Source organism: Prionailurus bengalensis, chromosome B2 (genome assembly GCF_016509475.1).
Source record: "Prionailurus bengalensis isolate Pbe53 chromosome B2, Fcat_Pben_1.1_paternal_pri, whole genome shotgun sequence".
NCBI lineage: Eukaryota > Metazoa > Chordata > Mammalia > Carnivora > Felidae > Prionailurus > Prionailurus bengalensis.
The window spans coordinates 100351363-100375193 of NC_057349.1; the positions used below are offsets into that span (position 1 = coordinate 100351363).

Sequence of the window (23831 nt, forward strand, 5' to 3'; positions counted from 1 at the left end):
CCAATCCACCAATAAGAGGTATTTAATTTTTTTTTTAAAAAAGGCTTAACAAATGAAATGAAAGCGATATTCCAAGGTATAATAGAAGACCATCCCAAAATAAAAAGCACCAGCATTTCTACAACAGAAAGACTTTCTTGTCCCAGTCAAAAATAAAAGATAACCAGAATAATGGCTAGATAATTATAAAGGAAAAGCCTGGGACACATGAATACCATATTGAGTCAGGCTTTCATTAATACATGTGTGCAACAAAAGGCCATTTTCAGATATTCAAAGGGTTCAGGAAAAGTAACCCACAAGAGTATCTTCCGAAAAATAGTACCTGAAAACATACTCATGGCAACCAAAGGAAAAAAAGTCTAAATTGGAACTCAAGAATGAGCATAAGTGGTATGGTATAAATAGATGAGTGGTGGTACTCCATACCAAGTTAGCATGTAGAGTTGAGTCTAAGTTGTTCTACCGAAATTTAATACATAAGCTAAAAATTTTTTTTGAAAAAGAAGATATACAATCTAAAATATTCAACATTTATAAGTTAGTCTTAAATATTAACTTGGGAAGCTGACAATGTAAAAAAGCTAAATTCCCTGTGTTACATAAAAGAAAAAATATTTTTGAGTTGTTCTTAAATTATATAGTTACAACTACATTTCTGTATTTATGCTTTTAAGATGATTTTTGTATTTTTTTAAATAAAACATAAAACAATCTATCCTGCAAAAAGCCAAAAGTAAAACAAAATTAATAAAATGTACAAAATTATAGGAGTAAAAATCAAAAATATCAATAACAACAAATTTTTATTGTTTAAAGCCTTTCTATTGGAAAAATCCTCAGATGGGGTTAAAAAATGAAATGACATAAAAAAAAGATTAGAAATAGTGATAGACAATGATACTATCATGGAAATAGTAAAACTAAAAGGAAACGGGAATAACAATTTTGATGTTGGAGAAAAAGTAGGATTCAAGAAGAAAAGAATTAAAGTGACTCTGTAAACTGAGACAACAATGTTTACAAAGCTATTCAAATACAGTGTATGAACTAGCTGTTTGTTATTGGTCTGGGACAAGACAAGTTTAAAACTTGAAAGTAAGCATTTAGAAACTCTTAGTGCAACCAGACAGGGGAATTGCATACCTGTTTAATATAATGCTAAAAAAGGAAGCTTGTATTTTGCTTGGTTTTTCTTCCTTGTTTCATTTTTCTAGTAATTCACTTCTAATGTATTTTAAAGTACATTTTCTAATGTATTAGAAAAAAATTTATTCTTCGCTACAGTTTGAAAGCACTGCCATAAAAGACCCATTAGTTGTGAAGTTTTATGTGCCAAATAATTCAACATCAAAATATACAAAATATACAAAGTTAAAACAATTAGAGATGTCAGGCAAAAATGAAGAACAAAATGAAGTGGGAAGCAATTCATTCCATGATGTAATTATGTAAAAGTATAAGTATACAGAGGATGAAAACATATCATGAAATGTTATATATATTTTTTAGGAAGTCGTCCATTAGAAGATGTCCCATCAACTTAATATTAACTTTTCAGAAGGGAAAATTACTGTGTTAAATATATACACTGCAAGATGTATTACAACCTCAGAAATACCTAAATTTCTTTTAATCAAGGAATTGTATGTTCACAATTTGGTATCAAATAAAGGGACAACTGTTTTATTGAAGTATAGCTGACATACAATATTATACTAGTTTCAGGTATAAAACCATGATTCAACAATTATATTCATTATGAAATGCTCACTATGATTTAATTACAGTTACCATCTGGAAAACCTTGTAATTGTCAATGAAACATTTTTAACAATACTGATGACATAACAGACCTTAAAGAACATTTCAACAACTTTGAAAAATTAAAAACTAAAGCGTGGCAAAAACTAGTTTTCTACCATTTCCCACTATAAGTCACTTGGGATTCTCTGTTTTTGTATCCTGCTGGGTAAAATTATGTATGAAAAAAAGGTTTGACCACTTTAAAAACTTTTGAAAACTACATTAAATGACTCAAGACACATTCATGTCTACAGCCTTGAGGTTTTCTAATCCCCTTTTATACAGAAGTCAAGGGGAAAAGTCCAAGTATTTCACAATGTCAGATGCCACACAGGAGACCATAGATGCGTCTGCTACCCTCTTCCTACCTCCCTGCAATCTGATTAAAAATGACACTGTTTAGATAGTGGGCAGCATTACTACTTTCTCAAAAAAGGTCAGAGTCTGTTGTCTTTCCTCTATTTGGCCCACCGGGCAAAGGCTAGTCTAATCTAGCCACTCTAATACAGCTACATGGTTGATTAGGTAAAGGCTGGCTAAATAGGTAAAGAGTTATATATGAGTCAGAGCATTGCCTGAACCGCTGTTATTTATGCATGTGTGCACATTATACACACACAAACACACACACACACACACAAACACAAACTGAACAAGACTCAAAGCAATATTATTAACAAGTTATTCTAAGTAACACAAATTTTCTCCACCTATGCTACACAGTCTAATCATCTACAAATAGCCCCAAAAGGAGTGGTCTCACAACAGACCCAAACTTAGAAAAAAACAAATCAAAAATAAGATCCTTTTGAAACTGTTCATTTTAAGTTGAGTCGTAATATTTTAAAAAGTAAGTTCTTGGGGCGCCTGGGTGGCGCAGTCGGTTGAGCGTCCGACTTCAGCCAGGTCACGATCTCGCGGTCCGGGAGTTCGAGCCCCGCATCGGGCTCTGGGCTGATGGCTCAGAGCCTGGAGCCTGTTTCCGATTCTGTGTCTCCCTCTCTCTCTGCCCCTCCCCCGTTCAAGCTCTGTCTCTCTCTGTCCCAAAAATAAATAAACGTTGAAAAAAAAAAAAAATTAAAAAAAAAAAAAAAAGTAAGTTCTTTAAAGAAGAAGTGATAAAGTCAGGATCTTTTTCTTCCCTTCCCATGCCTAATGTTTTAAAACTAATTTCAACTAAATGTGAGCTAAAGCCTCATGTAAGATATAAAAAGTTCTTTATAAAATGAAAAAATTATTTAAATAAAATGTATTTACTGTAAGAATAAACTGGGAAAAAATATCAGAAAGTCCATTCACAAAGACCAATTTTCCTATTACATGATAAGCTCCTAGGAATCAATAAACAAAAGACCAAAACTCAAAAACAGAAAGTAGATAAAAAATAAACACGTAGTACACCAAAAAGGAAATACAAATGGCTCTCAAGCATATGGAAAGACACTCGATCTCACTCATAATAAAAGAAATGCAAATTAAAACTACACTGAGATCCATGTTTTTATCTATTAGATTGGCAAAGATCAAAACACTTGAGAACATAATCTTGGTAAGGGGATGGAAAAAGTCTCATATTGCTGGTGGGAGTACAGATCAAAACAATCTCTGAGTTACACTTATTCTTCTCTTGAAGATATTCTTGTAAGACATTTAAAAAATTTAGTACACAAGATATTTTGCCTAGTGTAGGCTGTTGGTCGTTTTCAAAAAATGGTTATAATTGCCTGCTTTTATAGAATTCTGTTCATATAATGAAGCAGAAAGGTAGGCAAGTTTTAAAAACTTGGATGATTGGGGCACCTGGGTAGTTCAGTCGGTTAAGTGTCCAATTTCAGCTTGGGTCATGATCTCACAGTTCGTGGGTTCAAGCCCTTCATCAGGTTCTGCGCTGACAGTGTGGAGCCTGTTTGGGATTCTCTCTCTCTCTCTCTCTCTCTCTCTGTCCCTCCCCCACTCATGCTTTCTCTCTCTCAAAATTAACTTTAAAAAAATAAAAAGAAACCTGGATGATGATCACAGTGGTCTTGCTCCATCTACTGCTCACCTGATAGCTTACTGTGCATTTAGTGGGTGCTCAGAGTAAGTATTTGTTGGGTACACGGGACCAGGAATGATGCTGAGGGGTGATGAGAATGGAATAAAACAACTAAGAACAAGGAATTAGCTAGATTTATCAGATTTGGTGAATAAGTTTTTAAACACTATACTCTTTCAAGAAGAGCAGGACACTGTCACACTGACAAACGTTTCCTGAAAAATGAGTCAGCCAGCAATAGTGATATAGTAGATTATTGGAATAGTGGCCCCCTAATGAGTCACACTCTTAGGAAACCCCCGCCACACGGACTCAGCTTGGCCATGTGATGTGCTTTGTGGCCCATGGGACAAGATAAAATATACGGGGCTTGCCTTTACTTGCTGCTTCTGTAAACCCTACTACTGCCTCCAGGTGAAGGCTAGCCTATTGGAGACACATGGCCTTCCATCCTAGTCTACAGCTAGCACCAATATCCACACATGTGAGCAAAGCCATCCTAGACCAACCAGCGTCCAGCTGAACTCTCAGCCGACTGCGCCACATAAGCAGCCCAGCCAGCAGCAGGAAAACTGCGTGACTGAGCCCATCCCAGAATCATAGGTCAACAAAAGGCTTGCTTTATACCACTATGTTTTGGGGAGGTTTATTACGCAAAAACTCATACAAGTGGAGAGGGCAGTCGGATTGGCGATTAAGGAAAATTTATGTTTTACCTGTTTCTGTTTGTTAAATTTCACGACGAGAATATATTCATACACTACTTGTTTAATCAAACTAAACTTACAAAGATATTTTGTATCAGACTGATAACAAAGTCCCACTAACACCTTATAAAAACATACACGTAAAACAAAACAATCCAGTCCAAATACGAACATGAGTTTGAGAGGAGACATTGATATTGCTCAGGAAAAAAAAGGGTCAGTATAGAATAGCAGGGTATACTATCATACACACACACACAAAAGTGAGTAAGAATATATTCATGGTCACTGTCATGTCTCAATAATGGTTATCATCAAATTCCACAGTGCTAGGACACATACATTTCATAATTTGCTTCTTTGTTCCTTCTGTTTAGGCTAATACACGTTCCCTCATTTTAATCCTCACATGCTATGAGGTAAATATGTGAATAACTTTAGGCAAAAGTTGATTAACCTCTCCAAGCCTCATTTCCTCAACTGTAAAATGGGGATAATAGTACTCACTTTATAGAGCTGTCGTACAGATTAAAACAATTTAGCATTGGGCATATAGTAAGGGGTCAATTAATGGCCTATAACCTCTGTCAGTAAAATGATGTAAAAGTAATGTCTCTTGACCAACCTGGCTTCTATTTTTTTTTTAATTATTTTTTTAAATTTTTATTTGAAAGAGAGTGTGAGCAGGGCAGGGGCAGAGAGAGAGGGAGACAGAGGATCTGAAGCAGGCTCTGCATGGACAGCCAGAGAGTCTGATGCAAGGCTCAAACTCATAAACAGGGGAGATCACAACCTGAGCCAAAGTCGATGCTTAACTGACTGAGCAACCCAGGTGCCCCTTCCTGGCTTCTACTGTAAAATCATTAAGCATCATCAAACAAACTGTGATTCATTAAAATTAATTTGAAAATCTTTCTAATGACTTCATGAAAAATTTAAAAGACAACATTATTAAAACAAAACTAAACAAAATCTGGGAATATGTATAAAAAATTTTGGTGAAGAAATTCAAACTCCAGGCAATAATGAATTACTTCATTTGGTACACATTCCACAATCCTACATAGGTTTAAATACCAAAGGCTTCTTGTGTCTTATGAATTCACAAAAGGCAAAAATAAGAGATGAATAAATTCTATTGCCACCTTTGTGATCTCTGGAACACACACTTTCAATTCATTCTACCATCATTTTTAAAAAAGAAGGCACTACTGAAGGCTTTGGAAAATAAGGCTCTTTCACAAGAAATAAACTTAACCTAATTTGTAGCATTGGAAAATCATAGTTACTCCTTGGATCAATGGCTTAACATTGCCCTTTTTCAAGGCAAGATCAGGCCTGGACACTTTTCTATCTCTATATATACATCAAGAGTTAAAAAAGAAAAATCAGGCCTAGTAGGTTAAAAAAAAAAAAAAAGTCAATTTTTAAAAAAGTACTGTAAACAGGTAATTACCTAGCCTGAAGATATATGAGTCAGTGACCAACAGCAAAAAGCTTTATTCCACAATGTGCAGGTATTCTAGTTTGCCCTATTGTGAGAAAGGAATGCTACAAATATTCCATTTTTAATTTCAATTATTTTAAAGAGAGCTTATTACATATGAAGTAATGTGGCAGATTCTGGAATAGAAGGGCAAAGAAAGTAACGTATTACTATTATGCCACACATTTGATGATTATTGTATTTAATCATAATCCAATGAGGTAAAAATTATTAAAACTCATCTTACAGATGAGGAAATTAAGGCTCATAGAAGTAAAGTAACTTGCTGAGGGTCTCTGAACAGAAGGCAGTGTAGGGGGTACAAGGGCGGGGAGGGGGCAGGGAGGCACACAAGGGTAGTGCCATGTGACTATCCCTACAGACAAACACAACACTCAGTGTAGGAAGTCCTTTATCAGCCATGTGAAAGGGGGCTAAGACTATGGGAAACCAAAGAGATAACCTTTTGGGAATGGGCAAAGGAGTCACAAAAGGCTTTAAAAGAGGTTAATATTTTAATTGTTACTTTAAGGATGAGTAGGATTTACCAACTTCAATGCCAAGGCTCACCCCCAACCCCCCTCATCCCCAATATATTAACCAAAATAAATTACTTACTTGAAATTGAGAAAAACAATTTTGAGAGAAATCTTCCTCAGATATATTATTCCATAGTTTTAAAACAAATAATATGATGACAGTTTAATTTTTAGGTTGCTTTTATGTGGCTTGTCTTGGTTTTTATTCTGAAATGAAATTTAGATTAGTCATTTTCTTGTTCTGAGAAACTAGGAGTATGCCAACATGTTTTAACTTCACATTTTTTCACATATCAACATGTATTCTTACTCACAAAATCTTTCATTTCACCATCTCAAACAAAACCTAATTTAAAATATAAATTGCTTTGAAGTGTAAATATATATGCAAAATAAAATATTTCTTTTAATTATAATTATACTTCCTTGGTAATCGTAATAAATGGAAGAAAAATAGAAAACTCTCGTTATATTGTTATATATTACACAAGCATTTTGAGGTAACACGCTTTCTTTCATTATTGAATCGTTTATATAGTAAATGCTCTCTCAACCCAAAGAAAATTAAATAACTACCCCCAAGGAAATTGACCTCAAATTCTTAGTATTTCCCACAACTATCATCTAAAAAGAAAATAGAATTGGACCAAAAAAACAAAAACAAAAACCCTAACATTTACAATGACAATTACTACCCTTTTTTCTCAGAATTTACTGTGCTAGGCATATATTCAATTTCTGCTGCAGAAAACAGTCCAGTTTGCCAATACTAATTAACAAAATATTTTTCATTGAAAAAATATTTAAAAAGTTACAGACAACTGGAAGAAATATAGACGATCATGTGAAAAAACTTAAAAGAAATGACAAAAACAAAAAAAAAAACCCAAAAAGCAACAAAAATAAAAACCACACCTGTACACCAAAAGGTTAAATAGACTGTTATTAAGAGGGTTTGATTTTTACTTATGATTTGTTTTGATCTCAAAAATGTATTTACTTTATGTTTTAACAGTGGAGCTTTGTTTTAATTGCCTAAGACACCTACTCCTCCTTCCCTATCTGTATCTTACCTGGAAACTATTAATTAACACATTTTACCCAAAGTTTACTGTACCTTAACATTCATTATTTCCTCTCTTATTTAGTATCACTGTGGCATTGAAATGGCAGCCAGGTACCAATGTAACATACAATATACCATATCCCATATCTTACTAAGTTGCTAAGTATTTCTTTGAAATGTCTAGGGTTAATGACAACACACTTTGAAGTCTATTTAACCCCAACCTCCTTAAACCTGAATCAATTTTCATTCATTTTTTTATTGAACAAATTCTAATCCAATCAAAAACAAGGTGAGAGAAAATTAAAGCACCAGAGGAACTTGAAAGGCCTCCTGATACATTCTCTTTTTCTTTGGAAAACTATATACACATACCTCTAGTATCAATTTTTGTTTATTTTGTCCTAAATTCCTCTTACTATACTCTAGCCTTTACTATATATTTTTTAAAGAAGATAGCTACAGTCATCACAAAACAAATCCCACTATAACCTATTCTACAGGAAGATTCTAAGCACTATTGGACACTGTAGGCCCTTAAAGATTTCTAAACTGTGCACATGTGGGTCTTCTCATAATTCCTCTAAGGTACAGTATGTTCGCCTTTCAATTACCATCAATGCCTTTCTCTAATTTCCCCTTAGATTTGGGGAGCCAGTGAGAGCTGAGAGTCAAGATTCCCAGTTTTCAGACCTAGCCCACACAAGCAACTGTTGGACACTGGACAGATCTCTGAGCTTACCTACCTAGATTCCAGTTTTCTTTATATAAAATGAGAAGATTTGACCAGAACTGTGTTTCCCAATCTTTTTCACATTGTAAATAATATTTGTTCGGCACACAGACCAACAGAAGAGCATTTGGAGGCATCAACACGGTATTTTGTGAAAAAATTATCACATTTCCTTTACATAATTATAGAAGAAAATTAAAATTTAAATGAGGTTTGTAGTAATATGAATTAATTTCAAATCCAACCTTTTTCACATCAGGAACAATATTTCAAAATAACAATGGTGTTTATTTTTGCAGAACATACATGCACTATTAGCAGTCATCTTGCAGCAAGCTAAATGACACATCAGATGCACAGGACTAGGAAATCCAATACAGGTGAATACAGAAAGAAATTCAAGCCTAGAGCTGGGCTTCCCAGGGCAACCAACATCCCTGCTACCCTCTGCTCTCATTGACAGCGGACTACATCGTGTGCTGTGTGACATGCTCATCAGGCACCGGGAATATAAACTCCAATAGTAGCTCCATGATCCCTTCTCCACAAGAGGCAGTTGCATACTCTGTAGTTAGCTGAAGTAGATTCCAAATAATAAAGCACCTCCTCTAATGCGTTGAAAGTATCAAAAGGAGCAGTAACTGCGGGTTGTTGCTCATCGTGTTATCTGCTCAAAGGAACCCCACAGTCTTCCTTCAGATCCCACTCCACTAGGGCCACCCTCCAGTGAGCCACATAACATCAATGGGAAGCACTGGATTAGAAGACCTCTAGCAAAATCTAAAATTAAACAGTATTGGAGTAATCATTTGATAACTGTTTACAACTATTAGACTTTTGTTTTTGTTCTTCGTTACCAATTCCTGGAAACACAACATAATTTAAAAAACTAAAATTGAAGAGGTATTACATGCACATGGTAAAAAAATATTCCAAAATTACAGTCTCCCACCGTTGTCCTCAAGACTACCAGTTCCCCTCACTGCAAACAACCACTGTTACCAAATTCTCATGTATCCTTTGACACACACACAGACACATACACACACACACCCCTATATGTTATATATATATATTTTTTTTTAAACCACACAAATAGCAACATACTAAACATGGAGTCTCCTGTCTTGCTTTTTTTCCTCTTAATATAACTTAGACATGGCACCATAGCCGAATACATAGTATTGCCTCATTACATTAAAGGCTGCCTAGTATTCCATTGAAAAGATACAGCATTATTTACTTAACCACTCCCCTACTGACTTATGTGTAGGTTGTTTCCAATTTTTTGCAATGACAAACAATGCTGCCACAAATATTTTTATATGTTCATTTAACACATATGTAAAATATTTGAGGATGAAATACTTAAATGAAATTGCTAAATCAAAATATACTTGTATTAAAATGATTTCCATATTGCTTTCCATAGAAAATGAACATTTTATATCCCCACCAGCAATATGAGAATGCCCATTTCCCCTTCCTCTCAACCTCCCCAAGTTATATTATGTAATCAATTATTCCTAATTTGATAGGTGATAAATAGTATGTTGTAGTTTTAACTTATATCTTCTTTATAAATAAAATTGCACATCTTTTCATATGAATTCTCTTTGCTCATTTTTTCTACTGAGTTATTTTCTAGAAGCTGTTTATGTATCAAGAGGAAAGGACTCCTTTGTGAAAAGTATACAAATAAGCTATTACTAATCTGTTTCTCTTTAACTTTATGATTTTTTTTTCTCTGTATAGAATTTCATTATGTTGTAAAAGTGAGCAATCTGGCTTCAGTTCTGTTTTATACTTTGAAAGGTCTTTGCCATGCCTAGATTACATTACAAATAATTATCCTATGTTGTTTTGTTTCGTTTTCACATTTAAATCTTCTGTCTCACCTGGAAGCCAACTTTCTATTTTTCTAGATGATTAACTGGCTATCTCAACACTGTTTATTAAATAACTCTTTTCCATACTAATAGGTAAGGGTAGCATACATTTTGATACTGTAAGTTCTTATTTATGTTTAAGTCAGTTTCTGGCCTCCACTCTGTTTCACTGCTGCCATGTGCCAAAACTGCATTACTTTTCAAAACATTTTAAAATTAAAATCAATTTACATATAAATGGTAAAATTAAAAAGCCAGAATTTGTTGGCTATTTTAATGTAAGAATCATTTTGCAGTTCCTAAACTGAATTTACAGAATAAAGTTCCATACTATCATTATGCAATCAATCATGCATTGTGGTTGATACTTTTTTTGGAGCCCAATATGAACTTCAAGTCTTTCTTGCTATATTTATGTACCATACCTAAAAAGCCAGTTTTTCCTTAAATTTGTACATAGTTTTTTTCCCAAATTATAAAATCAATACATAGTCTCTGTAGACAATCTAAAAAATTCAAAACACATCTCCCAGAGATAACCAACCTTTATATTTTGGTGTATTTTTTTCTGGATTTTAATAAATGACTATTTTGCAATCTGATTTTTTCACATAATATACTAACAGCATTGTCCCATATTACTCTATATTCTTCTAAAATATCATTTTAATGACATAAGTTCTACTATATGAATGTGCCCAATTTATATAACCATTTCCCAATTGTTGAATATTTGAGGTTGTGCCCTGTGATAACTATCATCTATTGATTAATTCTTGCAAAAATGCTTGAGTTTCAAGCACTGTGGTAAGTACTGATTGTATAACAGTGTGCAAAAAATGAACACATTACCAGCATTTATGGAGGTTACTGGGGAAAACAGACATTAATCTCCAACATATATAAAATTACAACTATAGCAAGTGTTATGAAGGAGAGTTTATGGAATTCTGAGAGTCTATGATAGGGAAGGCTTCCCTGAGGAAAGGTAAATCAGAGTTTAGGTGAAGGAAAAGGAAAAACATTCTAGGCAGAGGGAACAGCAGGTACAAAGGCCTCATTGTGGAAGGGAGCATGGCAAGAATAAGGGACTGAAATAAGGCCAATATGGCTGGAACACAAAGAGCAAGGCAAGAAGAACATGGCTCAAGCCATGGCTGGATAGAAAGGTAGGGGCCAGACTATGCAAGACCTTGTAAGACATGTAGACGCCACCACATAAGACATGTAGCTTTGTCCTTACCCTAAATGCAATGGAAAGCTACTGAAGCATATCAAGTAGTAGGGTGATATAATCAGGTTTGCATTTCGAAAAGATCCCTCTGATTACAGTGTAGAAAACAGATTAGAAGGGAACAGAGTGGACTGGGTGTAGGCCAAGATTAGGAGGCTACTGTTGTAAATGCATCCAAAAATGCTAGTAGTTTAGACTAAGGTGGTGATGGATAATGAAAAGAAGTAGATGGATTCAAAAGATAATCAGATTTTGCCAAAAGATTTACATTCATAGATTAAAATCCCTAAAGCTAGAATTATTGGGTCAAAAAACAACATTTCAAGGATTATGATATGCATTGCCAAGCTGCCCTGCCAAGAGCAGTTTACTCATTCGTGAATTACCTTTTATCTGTTCCTCTATCAGAATTTTAAAATTCTTTTGAAATTCCTTTAAAATGACTTAATCCATACTTCCTTCATGAAGCCTTCCCTGACTCCCCTTTTTGCCTGCTAGTTGGTCACTAACATGTTCTCCTTTGAGTCCTTGCTTTCTTATACACATCTGTCATAATCAAACTACATTTGACTTATGCTTACATGTCTATCATTTCTACTATATTGTGAGAGTCTGAAGGATAAAAGTTGTTTAAAATGACCACACCAAAAATAGCTCAATATACATAGTAAGTTCTCATTAAGTGTTCACTGAATGAACCGAGTATTACCAGATTCTACTGTGTCCAGATTTAAGAGGGACCTCCCTGCTTTAGCCTCTAATTTACTGATTGTGATTTTAAAGCTAATAAAATTTGGTACTCAGGGCTTCAAATGCCTACTTAAATAGAGTGACTAATTTTGTTTGTGGAAAATCACTAAATCTCAGCAGTGCTCCTGAAAAAAACCTTTCTAATAATTATATCAAATCGGTATTATGTGATCTTAAATTTTTTTAGATGGTTTAAGTGAAAAAAAAATTTTTAAAGGCTGTGAACAAACAAGACTATTAGAGAAATTATCTGTAATTTGAGTTGTCGATAAATGCTATAGTTTTCAAAACAGTACTCATCTCAAACTTGATCTGCCACTTCACAAAAAAAGTGAAGGTATTAAGCAACGACATAAACTTATATATAGCATTTCAGAATAACCAATTTCTTATGTTGAAGAACTTGATTTCATGTTTAACAGCTAGCATCCAGAACAATCTACTAAAATTTTCATTATCTGGAGGAAGAATGGGGGGGGGGGCGAGTGGCAGAGTTCTGTACAGTAATCTTAAAGACAAGCAGCTCCCTCTATAGTCTGTTTGGCCTACTTTGTTTAATTACTTGCTACGTGAACATCTCACTCACACTCTTCTATTTACTCCTACTCTGCATCTCAGCAGGGAAGCTTTTTGAGAGGATAATTCTGTTTAACTTGGTGCTGAGAAAACTGAGAGAGCTTTCTAAGCTCAACATGGAGTTATGTCAAGCAACTAAGCAAGAGTTGGGATATGGAAACTCAGATCCACCTGAGTCAGGTCCTCACAATGAAGCCTTAGGATTTCATTTGAAGTGAATTCCCAGAGCAGTTACACCCGTATTCAAATCCAAGTGAAAAAACACTGCCCTGTACTTTAGTTATTTATAACCTTGCTTCTCTCCATTAAAACATATTACCAAAACGTTGTTGTTAACATTGCTCAATACACTGTGACATCAAAACAGTGCTCAAGACATTTTTTCAATGAGTGAAGAAAAGCAAGTTTTTGGTTTTTGTAAAAATAATTCCATCACTCACTCACATGAAAATTTAAGTGATTCTCTCAGGAATCAACATCCTCAGGGATTAAATCAGTCAGGATTTACCATTCAAATTTGACTATGCCACTTTTTTTTAAAATACCTTTTCAAATTTCAGCAACACAAGATACAAGAGCTTTTAAACCTAAGATAGCTAATTTATTTCTTAAATTACTCAAGATATGCCCTCAAAACGCACGACAATCAGAAGTCAACTGGACTGTTTTCTAAAGCAGAAAAACACCTTTTATGCAATAGAAAAACTGAACTAGTAAAAATGTGAAAAATCAATCAGTTCAGAATTTATAATACAAATATGAAATGGCCTCATTATTTGGGAGAAAATTCTACTTTTCAGGACTCATTTATAAAAAGTAAACTCAGTTTAAAAACAGCTTTTCTCCAAACCAAGATAAAGAATTAAGGACTTCCAAAATTACCTATTATATATGAAAGACTTAAGTTTCTGGTACTTTATATAACATAGATTTATCATGTGTTACTATTTTTCATTAATTTATATAATTCATAAACATATTAACATAGTTTATACTTTCAAACGATAAAATGGTCTTCATTAAAAATTCTAGCACTCAGACTTCTATTACTAAGCCAGATTGACCTTTTATGTTAATTATTTTCAAATTTATTTTACTAGGAACACTGGACTAGTTTTCTTTGGGGAGAGAATTTGGAAGCAGATATTGTACACTTTTTGTTTATGATTAATACTCATTTTACTGGGAGTTTCTAACATGTTAAAAATGCTGGCTTAATTTCTGAAAGCTATAAACTCTAAATGTTTGCCAGTGACTTCAAATTTTTCACCTGTTGAAGAAACACAAAAGTTTTGTTTGTAACTGAACTATATTTACAGCAAACTCAATTTGATACACCTTTAAAAGTTTCAGTTCCTTTGTATTAAGTTTCTTATCTTTCAATGTATGTACAAAAAAGTATTTCATATTCATTTACATTATACATTTCAAAGTATATTTTTTAAAAGTTTTTTTTTTTTTTTTAAGGGAGCTGGTAATCAATTGTAAGATGTCCAGGAGGGAAGAAATAAATATTTATCACAGAATAGTCCCTGTGTCTATTTTTTTTATATATTAAGAAACACAAAAGTACCTCCTCATCATTATTTCTTGAAGAATGTTTTCTCACATTATAGAATTACTGCTAGATCACAGTAGATCTTCACCCATTTCCAGAAACAAAAGTTTTCTATAAAACAGCTTGAAAATCACTCAGGGATACATATTTAATGACTTGTGTAGGGGGGAAAAAAACAACAAAAAAACAAAAAAACTATGTGTAGAAAAGTAATCCAAACCATACAAACTTTAATACACAGAGATGCCACAGTATATCCTATTAACGTGTCACTTTACGATTTGGAAATCTGGCTAAACAGAGCTATATCAACGTCACTACCTTATTATTTCTCTGTACCTGAAGTGAGAACAAATAGTATATTACACTGAAATTCCAATTAGAAACAAAGACAGCACCGATAAACACATAAAAGGGCAGAAAATCTATCCTTCAGAACTCTACTGCCTCTATTTTCCAGCCTCCAAAATTTCAGGTGTTATCCTTTCGACAAATTAACAGCACTCAAATTCCCCATCTTACAAGGGTCCCTATCATCAAAATCGTTTTCGTTATTTTTAAAAAGGAATGCTCTGTCAAATCTCACTAACACCGCTGAAATTTTTAACAAAGAGAATTCACAGTAAAAGATAACTGCTTGAAAATGAGTGCTTGTGTTTGGGAAAGTGTTATTATCTGGGTAGTCCACAGAAACAGTAGTAATAAGAGGAATGGTGATTAGGGCAAGAAGCATCAAGTGGGAAATGCCTTCTAAAATCCCATAGGGCAATAATACATCGCTAGAGGTAAGTGCATCCCTTTCTAGGAGGCAGCTCCGTTATTTCATGCAGACAGTTCAAAGCATGTAGAAAACCAAAACAATTTAAAACCTTGTAAATTTGGCCACTACTTATTTATATTATCTTAAGTCCCCAAGAGCTTTTGAGAATGCAGATTCTGTCACTGCTGTCTCCCCACCCCACTCGTTCATCAAAAACAGTTTTCGTTTTAAAGATACGTGCATTTAAAACGCAATACTGCAACTCAGCACAGAGCATTTCTAAATGTTTGTGTTGCTGAGTTCAGCTGTGGTTCATAAGAAATTCACGCTACTGAGTGGGATATTTTACGTTGGGCAACAAACACACATTTCCTACTTCCATGGATCCACGTTTCCGTCAAAGCATTGCACCTGAGGATATTGCCCTGTCCCCAGACTCTGAGGCTTAAACTCTAAGGAGTCACGACCTGCACTCACAGCAGAACCACATGGTCACTTCAATGAGAAAGATTATTTGGCCCCAGGCGCCACTCTTCAGCCCACGGCACCTCCGGAAGGGGCAGAGGAGAGCGCAGGCGAGAAGCGAGGAGGAGAGGCAGACCACAGAGAGCTGACACTTCCTCACTCCTCTTAAAGCCATTTCCAGAAAGGGCACTTGGGAGACGCAGGGGGCTGTCTGCAGTCCCACCAGCGGCCGACCTCTGAGCGCAGCCCTGTGAACCCGTTCACGGAGGACATGGCGCGGCCACCTGGCCCATCCTGCAGGGCCAGAGCGCTGTTCGCGGGCGCTCACTCCCCCCTGCCCGAGACCCGGAGTGCGGATCCGGCCCCCGGCCGCCGCACGCAGTGTAAACACTCGGCACTCAGCGCCCGCCGCCTCCCCGCCGGGGGAGGAGGGGGCGCAGCGCTCGCGCGGACCCACATTTCTGCGCCTCTTGTCACGCACCGGGGGAAAGGCGAGGAGGGCGGAGGGGAGGGAAGAGGCGGCAGCGATGCACCGAGAGCCGGCGGTGTGCGCGCGTGTGCGCGGCGGGGAGGGCAGCCCGGGCGCCCCGCCGGCTCCCGCCCGCGCCCCGCGCCCGCTTACCTGCCGGGGTCGCTCCGAAGACTCGTACCACGGGCACCTTCTTGACAGGGGCCTGGGTGAGGGGGGATTGGCAGATATCCAGCCCCTGCAGCGGGCTGGCCATGTAGTAGTCGGCAGTCACTATCCTCACTGAAAACATGTTCGCCGCCGCCGCCACCGCCTTCTCTTCACGAGCGATCTGGCAGCGGCAGCAGCAGCGGCGGCGGCGGCTTCTTCCGCAGCGACGGCCCCACAGCAGCGGCGGCGGCGCCCCCTCCCCTCCTCGGCTCGGCCCCCTCCCCTCACACACAGACACCGGGAGCAGCGGCGGCGGGCCGGGCGGTGTTGGCACTGCTGCCGCCGCCTCCTCAGGAGCACCTGGCGAGGGGCAACAGGAGAGAAGCCCTGGCGCTATCGTCGGTGCTGGTGCTGCCGCCACTGCCGCCGCCGCCGGGAGTCACACGGGCTCCTCGGTCCCAGGCTGCAGCTCTTGTTGCCATGATGATGATGTCACGGACGCAACCACTGGGGGAGGGGAGATGGGGTTGTGTGTGTGGCGAAGGGAGGGCGGTGAGTAGTTGGGGGAGGGGACGCGGCGGGAAAGGGAGGGAGCAGGGCGGGCGCCCGAGCGGGACACCCAGGCGGGGGCCGAGAAGGTGTTTTCTCCCCCGCCCCCAGGCTCGCAGCGAGGGAGGAGGCCGGTGGAAAGCGGGACTAGCGCCTGGCGCGGGGAATCGATGACTCGGCCGGTGGGCACGGCCACCTGGGCGGGGGCAGCAGGGGGGGGCGGCGGAGCGCCGATGTCATGGATGGGCTCGTAGGGGCTTGCGGGAGGGGGCCGCCAGTGTTCGGGGCCGTTTTGGTGGCTAGGAGGGATTGGCCGGAGCTGCGGTGCTCGCGCTTGCCTCGCCGACCGCCATTTCACATCCTGCGAAGGAGGCGGGGGCAGCCGTGGAGACGGCTTTTCACAAGGTAAGAAAACCCGCCCGCGGGAGGAGGGAGGCGAGGCGCAGATCTCGTGCCGCCGCGGCCTCGCGGGAGGGCGGGCGGCGGAACGGGCGGGGCCGGGCGCGGACGCAGCCGGCCCTTCTCAGGTAACGCCGCGGCTCCGCGCGTGGCCCGGGGGCGGCGCGAGGGGCGGGGGCGCGCGAGCGCGGGCTTCGGCCTATAAAAGGGCCGCCCGGACGCTCCCTCCCGATCGTGCGGCTGCAGCCGCCGCACCCCCTCCCTTTCCGTTGTGCTGCAGTGTCTGCGCCTGGCTACCTAAAAGGGTTTGTTCACGCTCGGCTCTGCTCAGCTTTGCCAGGGGTTGGCAGATCCCGTGCACAGGGGTTTCCCACCACGGTGTTCTTCTTCCGCCTCTGCCCTTCCGCCCGAATATATCCTTCCTCGGTTTCTTCTTCGGCCCTGCAGGCTGCGTCCCGCGCGCGTGTTGTACATGTACGGACTTGTCAGCACTGGGTGACCTCCCTTCCCTTCTCCCTCCCCCGGCGGAATCCAGGATTAAGAGCCTTTCAGAGAAATATTCGGCCAAAGAAAAAGGCCCGTGAAAGTCATCGCGTTAGATATGGACACCCAGTGTTATTCACTAACTGATTATGGGAGGTTTTATCATCCAAAGGCATAAAAGCAAACGGGGGTGGGGTGGGGAAGGACTGTTAAACAAAACAACTTTATCCAAAAAGAGGTTGGGAGATGGGGTGCAGCTGTGAAATCGAAAAAAAAAAGGGTACTAACAGAAGGAGTTGGGTTGGCCATTATATTGGAATCGATGGGTTTTTGTCTGACTTGGTCACTAATACTGGGTGTGACCTTGGACAAATAATTTGGTTTCTTGGAACCTTAGTTTTCTCCTCCCTGGAACGAGAGTTTCACTTAAATCCAGAACGGTTTAGGTGAACCTTATCAAAACGGTTTAAGCAGGAGAGAGAAACCATGGTTTCAAGTTCGAAGTATGACACTGAATAAAGGACTTTTGACAGTCATTTTCAGTCTACCCTAATTAGAGATCATGCATCCACTCTTATGTATTATACTGGTATATTTTAATGGTTAGTAGTTTGCCATGTATTTTAAGTGGTGTAAGAGATCTTCGTTTGGAACCATTGTGTCTCTTCAAATGGGAAATCAAAAGACTCAAAGGGACAGATCACTGGTAAGAAGCTGTCTATAAATTCCATGACATATAATGCTAGTAAGAATTTATACTCAAAGAGATTTGAGACTGATTAGGACAGTAAATTAACCTGCAGTTTTCAACCTCGGAGCATGATTATAATAACATAGGTAGCAAGATTTCTAATATACAGGAAATTACCTAATAATTTTAAGAGGCAAATCTCTTAAATTGGTTTAAATTTTAGGAGGCTATGGAAGTGATTTAAAAATAGCACTACCATGCTAAAATGCATTTTCTGGTAAAATAGATACTCTTGTACAACCTGAATGTCAGAGGCACCATTCTTAGTATTCTGGGCTCTTGAGTGTTCTTTAGAATTTAATATTTTGGCCTTTACAAAGTCACATTTTTAGGATGAGGCCTGGAAATCTGTATTAGCAACCTCCTCACCCATCACTCATGATTCTAAAGTAATATAAAACTGAGAGTCCCTGTACTATATTTTAATCCAAGTACATCATAACATTTAAGTTATACTATTCCTAGCTAGGAAAAAGTAAAAGCATAGAATTCATGGATTAGCTATTTCTAGAAAAGGGTTTATTTCCCCCTACCTCTTGAATCAACATCATTGACTTTAAGAAAAGATAATTGCAACCACAATTCTAATCCTTCTAAAGTGCCAAGGGAAGAATGTTCACTTTGAAGAAAAACATTTGTGGCATGAAATCAGGATATTTTGTCCATTGCATGTAACTGAGTTTAAGTTGATGCTCAAATTGAAAACTTGACAATACTTCCCTAATTAATCATTATCAAATGTGTTTTATAAATACAGTCTCCTGACATAAGAAAGAGTTCTGGAATTTTGAGTTAGGAAATGAAAATTTTAAATCATTTACTAGCTAAATGAGTTTGGAAAGATCACTTTATTTTTTGGAGTTTGTTTCCTCATCTATGAAATGGATAGTAATTCCTGTTTTCTCAGGGATGGTATAGGTGCAAATGAGATAACCTATGAAAGTATCATTGTAAACTGTTGACATCCAGAAGTTTAATTCATCTAAAAGGAGTAAATAAAATCATATGGCATTGTCTTATGTGCACAGAATAAGGGAAATGCCAAAATTGAACTCTCTATTCTTAAAGTTATTTTTGTTGTTGTTATTGTTGAGTGGCTTCTATTTGCCAGGTGATATATAAGATACAGTGAAAGACAAAACAGACATGGCCCCTGCTCTTACAGAGTTCATAGTCTAGCATCATAGAAATGTATTTTAGTCTTATCAGTTGATATATATCTCTTCTAGTCCACTGATGTATACTCATCATGTCATGCTTTTAGTAAAAGCCTGCCCAACCTTCTGTACCACAACTGTTCAACCTCTATTAGTATTTGCCTACTAGCAATTTAGAGCAGAAGGCAATGGATGCTATAACCTTTCAGCAGGTATTATACAATGGCTTACCCAGCACTCATCCAGCCCCTGTCTAGCTTGTACATTAGAAACTAGCAAGTTAAAAACGACAGTTTCCAGACTCCCTTGAATCTAGAGTGCCGCTTATAGATGATGGTGTGCTGGTAAATGTTTACTAACGGCTGGGGGAGGGAAAACACTCTGATTTGTTGCATTGACCAGTTTTCATGGTGTGAATACTCCCAAGCTACCAAAATGACTTCACTGAATGTGGAGTTAGTTGGACAAGATGCTAACAATCACTAGCTGGCTTCAGCATATCAGTACATGTGACCTAGTTTCCAGTAATCAGATGCACCCATTCAAGACCTGTTTGTGAAGGTGAGCAACTGCATTCAGGGATATGGGATTTTCTGGCAAATGCCATAGTGGAGATGTCTGGTTCTTCTGGGTAGCTGAGGAAGGGCTCTCACATTTTTAGAGTCATAGGTGCTGACTGGCGGTTGGTGTTTGGATAGCTTTCCACTAGAAGAGCTTGGTGAGGTGGGATGAGTGTTCTTCCTGGTTTGGTTTTTCCGGAATGTTGTTTCTAGCTAGCTGTGTATTATCCAAGCCTAGTTCTCCGGTCCTCTCTGAGATCTGTGAGCTAAGTACTCATTTAATCCCTTTCTGCTTAAACTAGCTCTGTCATGGTCAGCTACATAATTTGCTGAGCCCAGAGCAAAATGAAAAATGTGGGGCCCCTTGCTCCAAAAGCAGGTAAAAAGTACCATTGTATGTACTGAAATATAAAGCTTTTTCTTTCTTCTGTCATCTGTCTTTTGACTTGTAATGATGTGTTTTATTTGCTTTTTAATGTCATTCTAAGTAAAGGAAAATTAGAATTTTAAATTATTAGAATGAGTTTTACCATTCATCTTTATTTTGTGCAATGCCATTTAAAATGCAAATATAAAAACCAATTAACTCATACACAAAATCATTAAAAGTACACAATTCATATCCTAGTTTTACATGTATATGCATTTTGTGCTTATCAGAATGCGTAAATGCTGCACAAAACCAACTCACCTGTTTTTGTTTCCCTTTTTGATATGCATACATCCTACCAATCTGAATATGGGAGGACTGAAAGGAAAGGGAACCATGGGTTGTTCTACCTCTCCCCTTCCTTCTGTGTCATCATTTTCAATGTAAATAGTAATACAGGGAAGTAATATGCACTAGTAAGAAAGGATATGACAGGATTCTTTTGTCACGTGTATTTTTTAGGATGCCGTTGCCTTCTTTTTGCATCTGAAGCAAGTTCTGGTTCAAATGGAAAGTGTAGCCTCTTGGAAGAGTCCACTAAATCAGCCATAGATGTAATATGCTTGCCTTGTAATCACTTTGTGACTCTCTGAGTTCCTACACCTCATTAGGTCCATCAGAATCCTGTGTTTATGAGACACCATGAAGACTATATGCAAACGGGGTGGCAAGGAAGAAAAGAGGCATACATTGCCTCACTTCCTCTGCTCCTCTGCTTGCGTGTGTGATCCATTGTACCACAGGACTTCATTTATAAAATAGATGTTCAAACATAATATGAAGATCTTCAAAATGGTGACTGCAGAGCACTAAACCAAGCACTGTGCCCTGTAGGACTGCACAGTTTACATGCCCATGAAGTGGACCCTGAGCTCAGTGTTTCTCAAGGGGGGGGCTTCTCCTGATGTTTTAGGTGAAACAATTCTACATCGTGCAGGATATTTAACATCCTGGCCCCTGGGCACTACATGCTACTATAACGAAAATGTGCCCAAATAGGAGTTACTGCTTTCCACTGAACTGGAGTGCACTCCACTGTCTGCAGCTGGGAACCATGGTCATTACAGATCCAGGAAAGGTCATGTGCAGTTTTTGCTAGTGATTCTCAGGCAGGGAAAAATACAAAGTTGAGTTTTTAAAATTTCACAAGTCTCCTATCTGAGAGAACAGAATTATGGTGACCTTCTTCCGATTGTTAGAAAAATAATACCATCTGCGTTGGTGATGAAACAGATATTTGGGATGACAGTTTAAAGGTGATCAGTGGGTTTTTATGTGTCACGTGGGTATAGATGGTAGTTGACTCCAGATAGAAGGCAATGTCTGATAGTTAAGAAAAAGAGCAGAGAACTACAGAAAAGTAAAACCATCTTACTGTCATTATCTTCGTCAATGGGCTGAAGGGAGAAAAATTTTAAATGCTCTCCAGAAAAATTAAGGAAGTTTCCATAAGAAGCTATGGTACTCTTAATAGATTTTGAACTTAGTTTCATTATGTCTATGTTTTTTTAAGTTTTGGTTTGTGATTTAAGAATATTAACATCATAGGGCACCTGGGTGGCTCAGTCAGTTAAGCATCCAACTTAGGCTCAGGTCACAATCTCACAATCTCCCGCTCTTTCTGCCCCTCCCCCTCCCTCAAAATAAATAAACTTAAAAAAAAGGATTATTAAAATCATAGCATATTAGAGCTGAAACAGGATATCGTAGATCATTTGTTTCCTTTATCGCCATACTATTATTAGCCACGTAGAGATTAAAAGCACTAGCTCTATAGACCTGGTCTTACCTTTGCTAACGCCGAACCTCAGTTTTCTCCTCAGTAAAATGAGGATAATAGTATATTATCTTAGGTTATCATTTCACCAAAAGCCAATGCACTAAAAAGTAATCTTACCAAAGAATACATTTGTTCAGTAAACTTAATGTGAATTTTCTGTAAAACAAGTATTTGATAAATGTAACTACCTGATCATTTGGCAAATTAACTTTTAGCAAATACTTATTAGGCTTATTATATGGATTAAATGAGCTATTGCACACACACAAAAAGTGGTTACCAAAATGCTCAATAAGTCTTAGCTATAATCCCTCCAACATTCTGACTACAAATCTTGTCCATTCTCTGAATATTCTCCATTCCTACCCACATAATTGGCCTTCTGTAGGCTTTCACTATCTTTAGGTGGACTGTTGTAATAGTCATTTGATTGGCCTCTTGGCTCATTCCTCTCCAAAATTATTTTCTATAGTATTGCAAGGGTGATAGATCACATAAATTTTAAATTATCATCTACAGTAGAATATGTCATTTCACCTTTTCCATATATCGTTTAGAACCACTGGAGTACTTATATTTCCCTAAATACACCTCTTTTTTTTTTTTTTTTTTTCGGAAGAAGCATCAGATTTCTCTGCTTTTGCCTTTCTAACTGGAATGTCTTCCCCCTTGTCTCATGTCAAAATTTTTATTCATCTTTCAAGTTTTAGTTAAAATGCCACTTCCCTTGTAAAGGTCTCCCTCATTTCTGCAAGCAAATTTAGGTGTTCTTTCCAGGCTTCCACTGCTTTTTGTACATGATTCTGTTGTGACTCTTAGATTACTGTAGTTACTTGTTTGTCATTCTAAAAGACTATAATCTCCTTGAAGAAAGAGACCCTTTTTATCTTTCATATACATGTATAGTGGCTAGAATAAGTCTTCAACATTAATGGAATTAAAAAATTAAAAGATCTGGGGTGCCTGGGTGGCTCAGTCAGTTGAGCATCTGACTTGGTTTCAGCTCAGGTCATGATCTCACGGTTTGTGGGTTCGAGCCCCATATCGGGCTCTGCATAGACAGTGCAGAGCCTGCTTGGGGTTTCTCTCTCCCCCCACCCCTCTCTCTGCCCCTCCCAGCTTGCGCTCTCTCTCTCTCTCTCTCTCAAAAAATAAATAAACAGGGGCGCCTGGATGGCTCAGTCGGTTAAGCGTCTGACTTCAGCTCAGGTCACGATCTCGCGGTCCGTGAGTTCCAGCCCCATGTCGGGCTCTGGGCTGATGGCTCGGAGCCTGGAGCCTGCTTCCCATTCTGTGTCTCCCTCTCTCTCTGCCCCTCCCCCTTTCATGCTCTGTCTCTCTCTGTCTCAAAAATAAATAAACGTTAAAAAATAAAATAAATGAACATAATTTTTCTTTTTTAATTAAAAGATCTTTTTACGACTCTTCTTACTGCCTTCCCCCTCCACCTCCATTTTACAGATCAGGAAACTGAGTCCCAAAGAAATGAAGCTATTTAT

General features: G+C 38.3%; 1 protein-coding gene across 4 annotated transcripts in view; it reads right to left on the reverse strand.

Moving 5' to 3' along the window:
* The window catches only part of REV3L (REV3 like, DNA directed polymerase zeta catalytic subunit), a 183563-nt gene extending 166527 nt beyond the window's left edge, over window positions 1–17036 (reverse strand). For 3 of the 4 annotated variants that reach the window (XR_006299027.1, XM_043592124.1, XM_043592126.1), the window contains exon 1: window positions 16227–17036. Coding sequence is in view for 2 of the 4 variants with exons in the window: in XM_043592124.1 (XP_043448059.1) it covers window positions 16227–16365 (139 nt within the window). In the remaining 2 variants the exon portion in view is untranslated. Of the gene's footprint in view, window positions 1–6652; window positions 6778–16226 lie in introns of those variants that run through there. The other variant, XM_043592125.1, reaches the window with a different exon arrangement.
* Between the last annotated feature and the right edge of the window lie 6795 nt (window positions 17037–23831).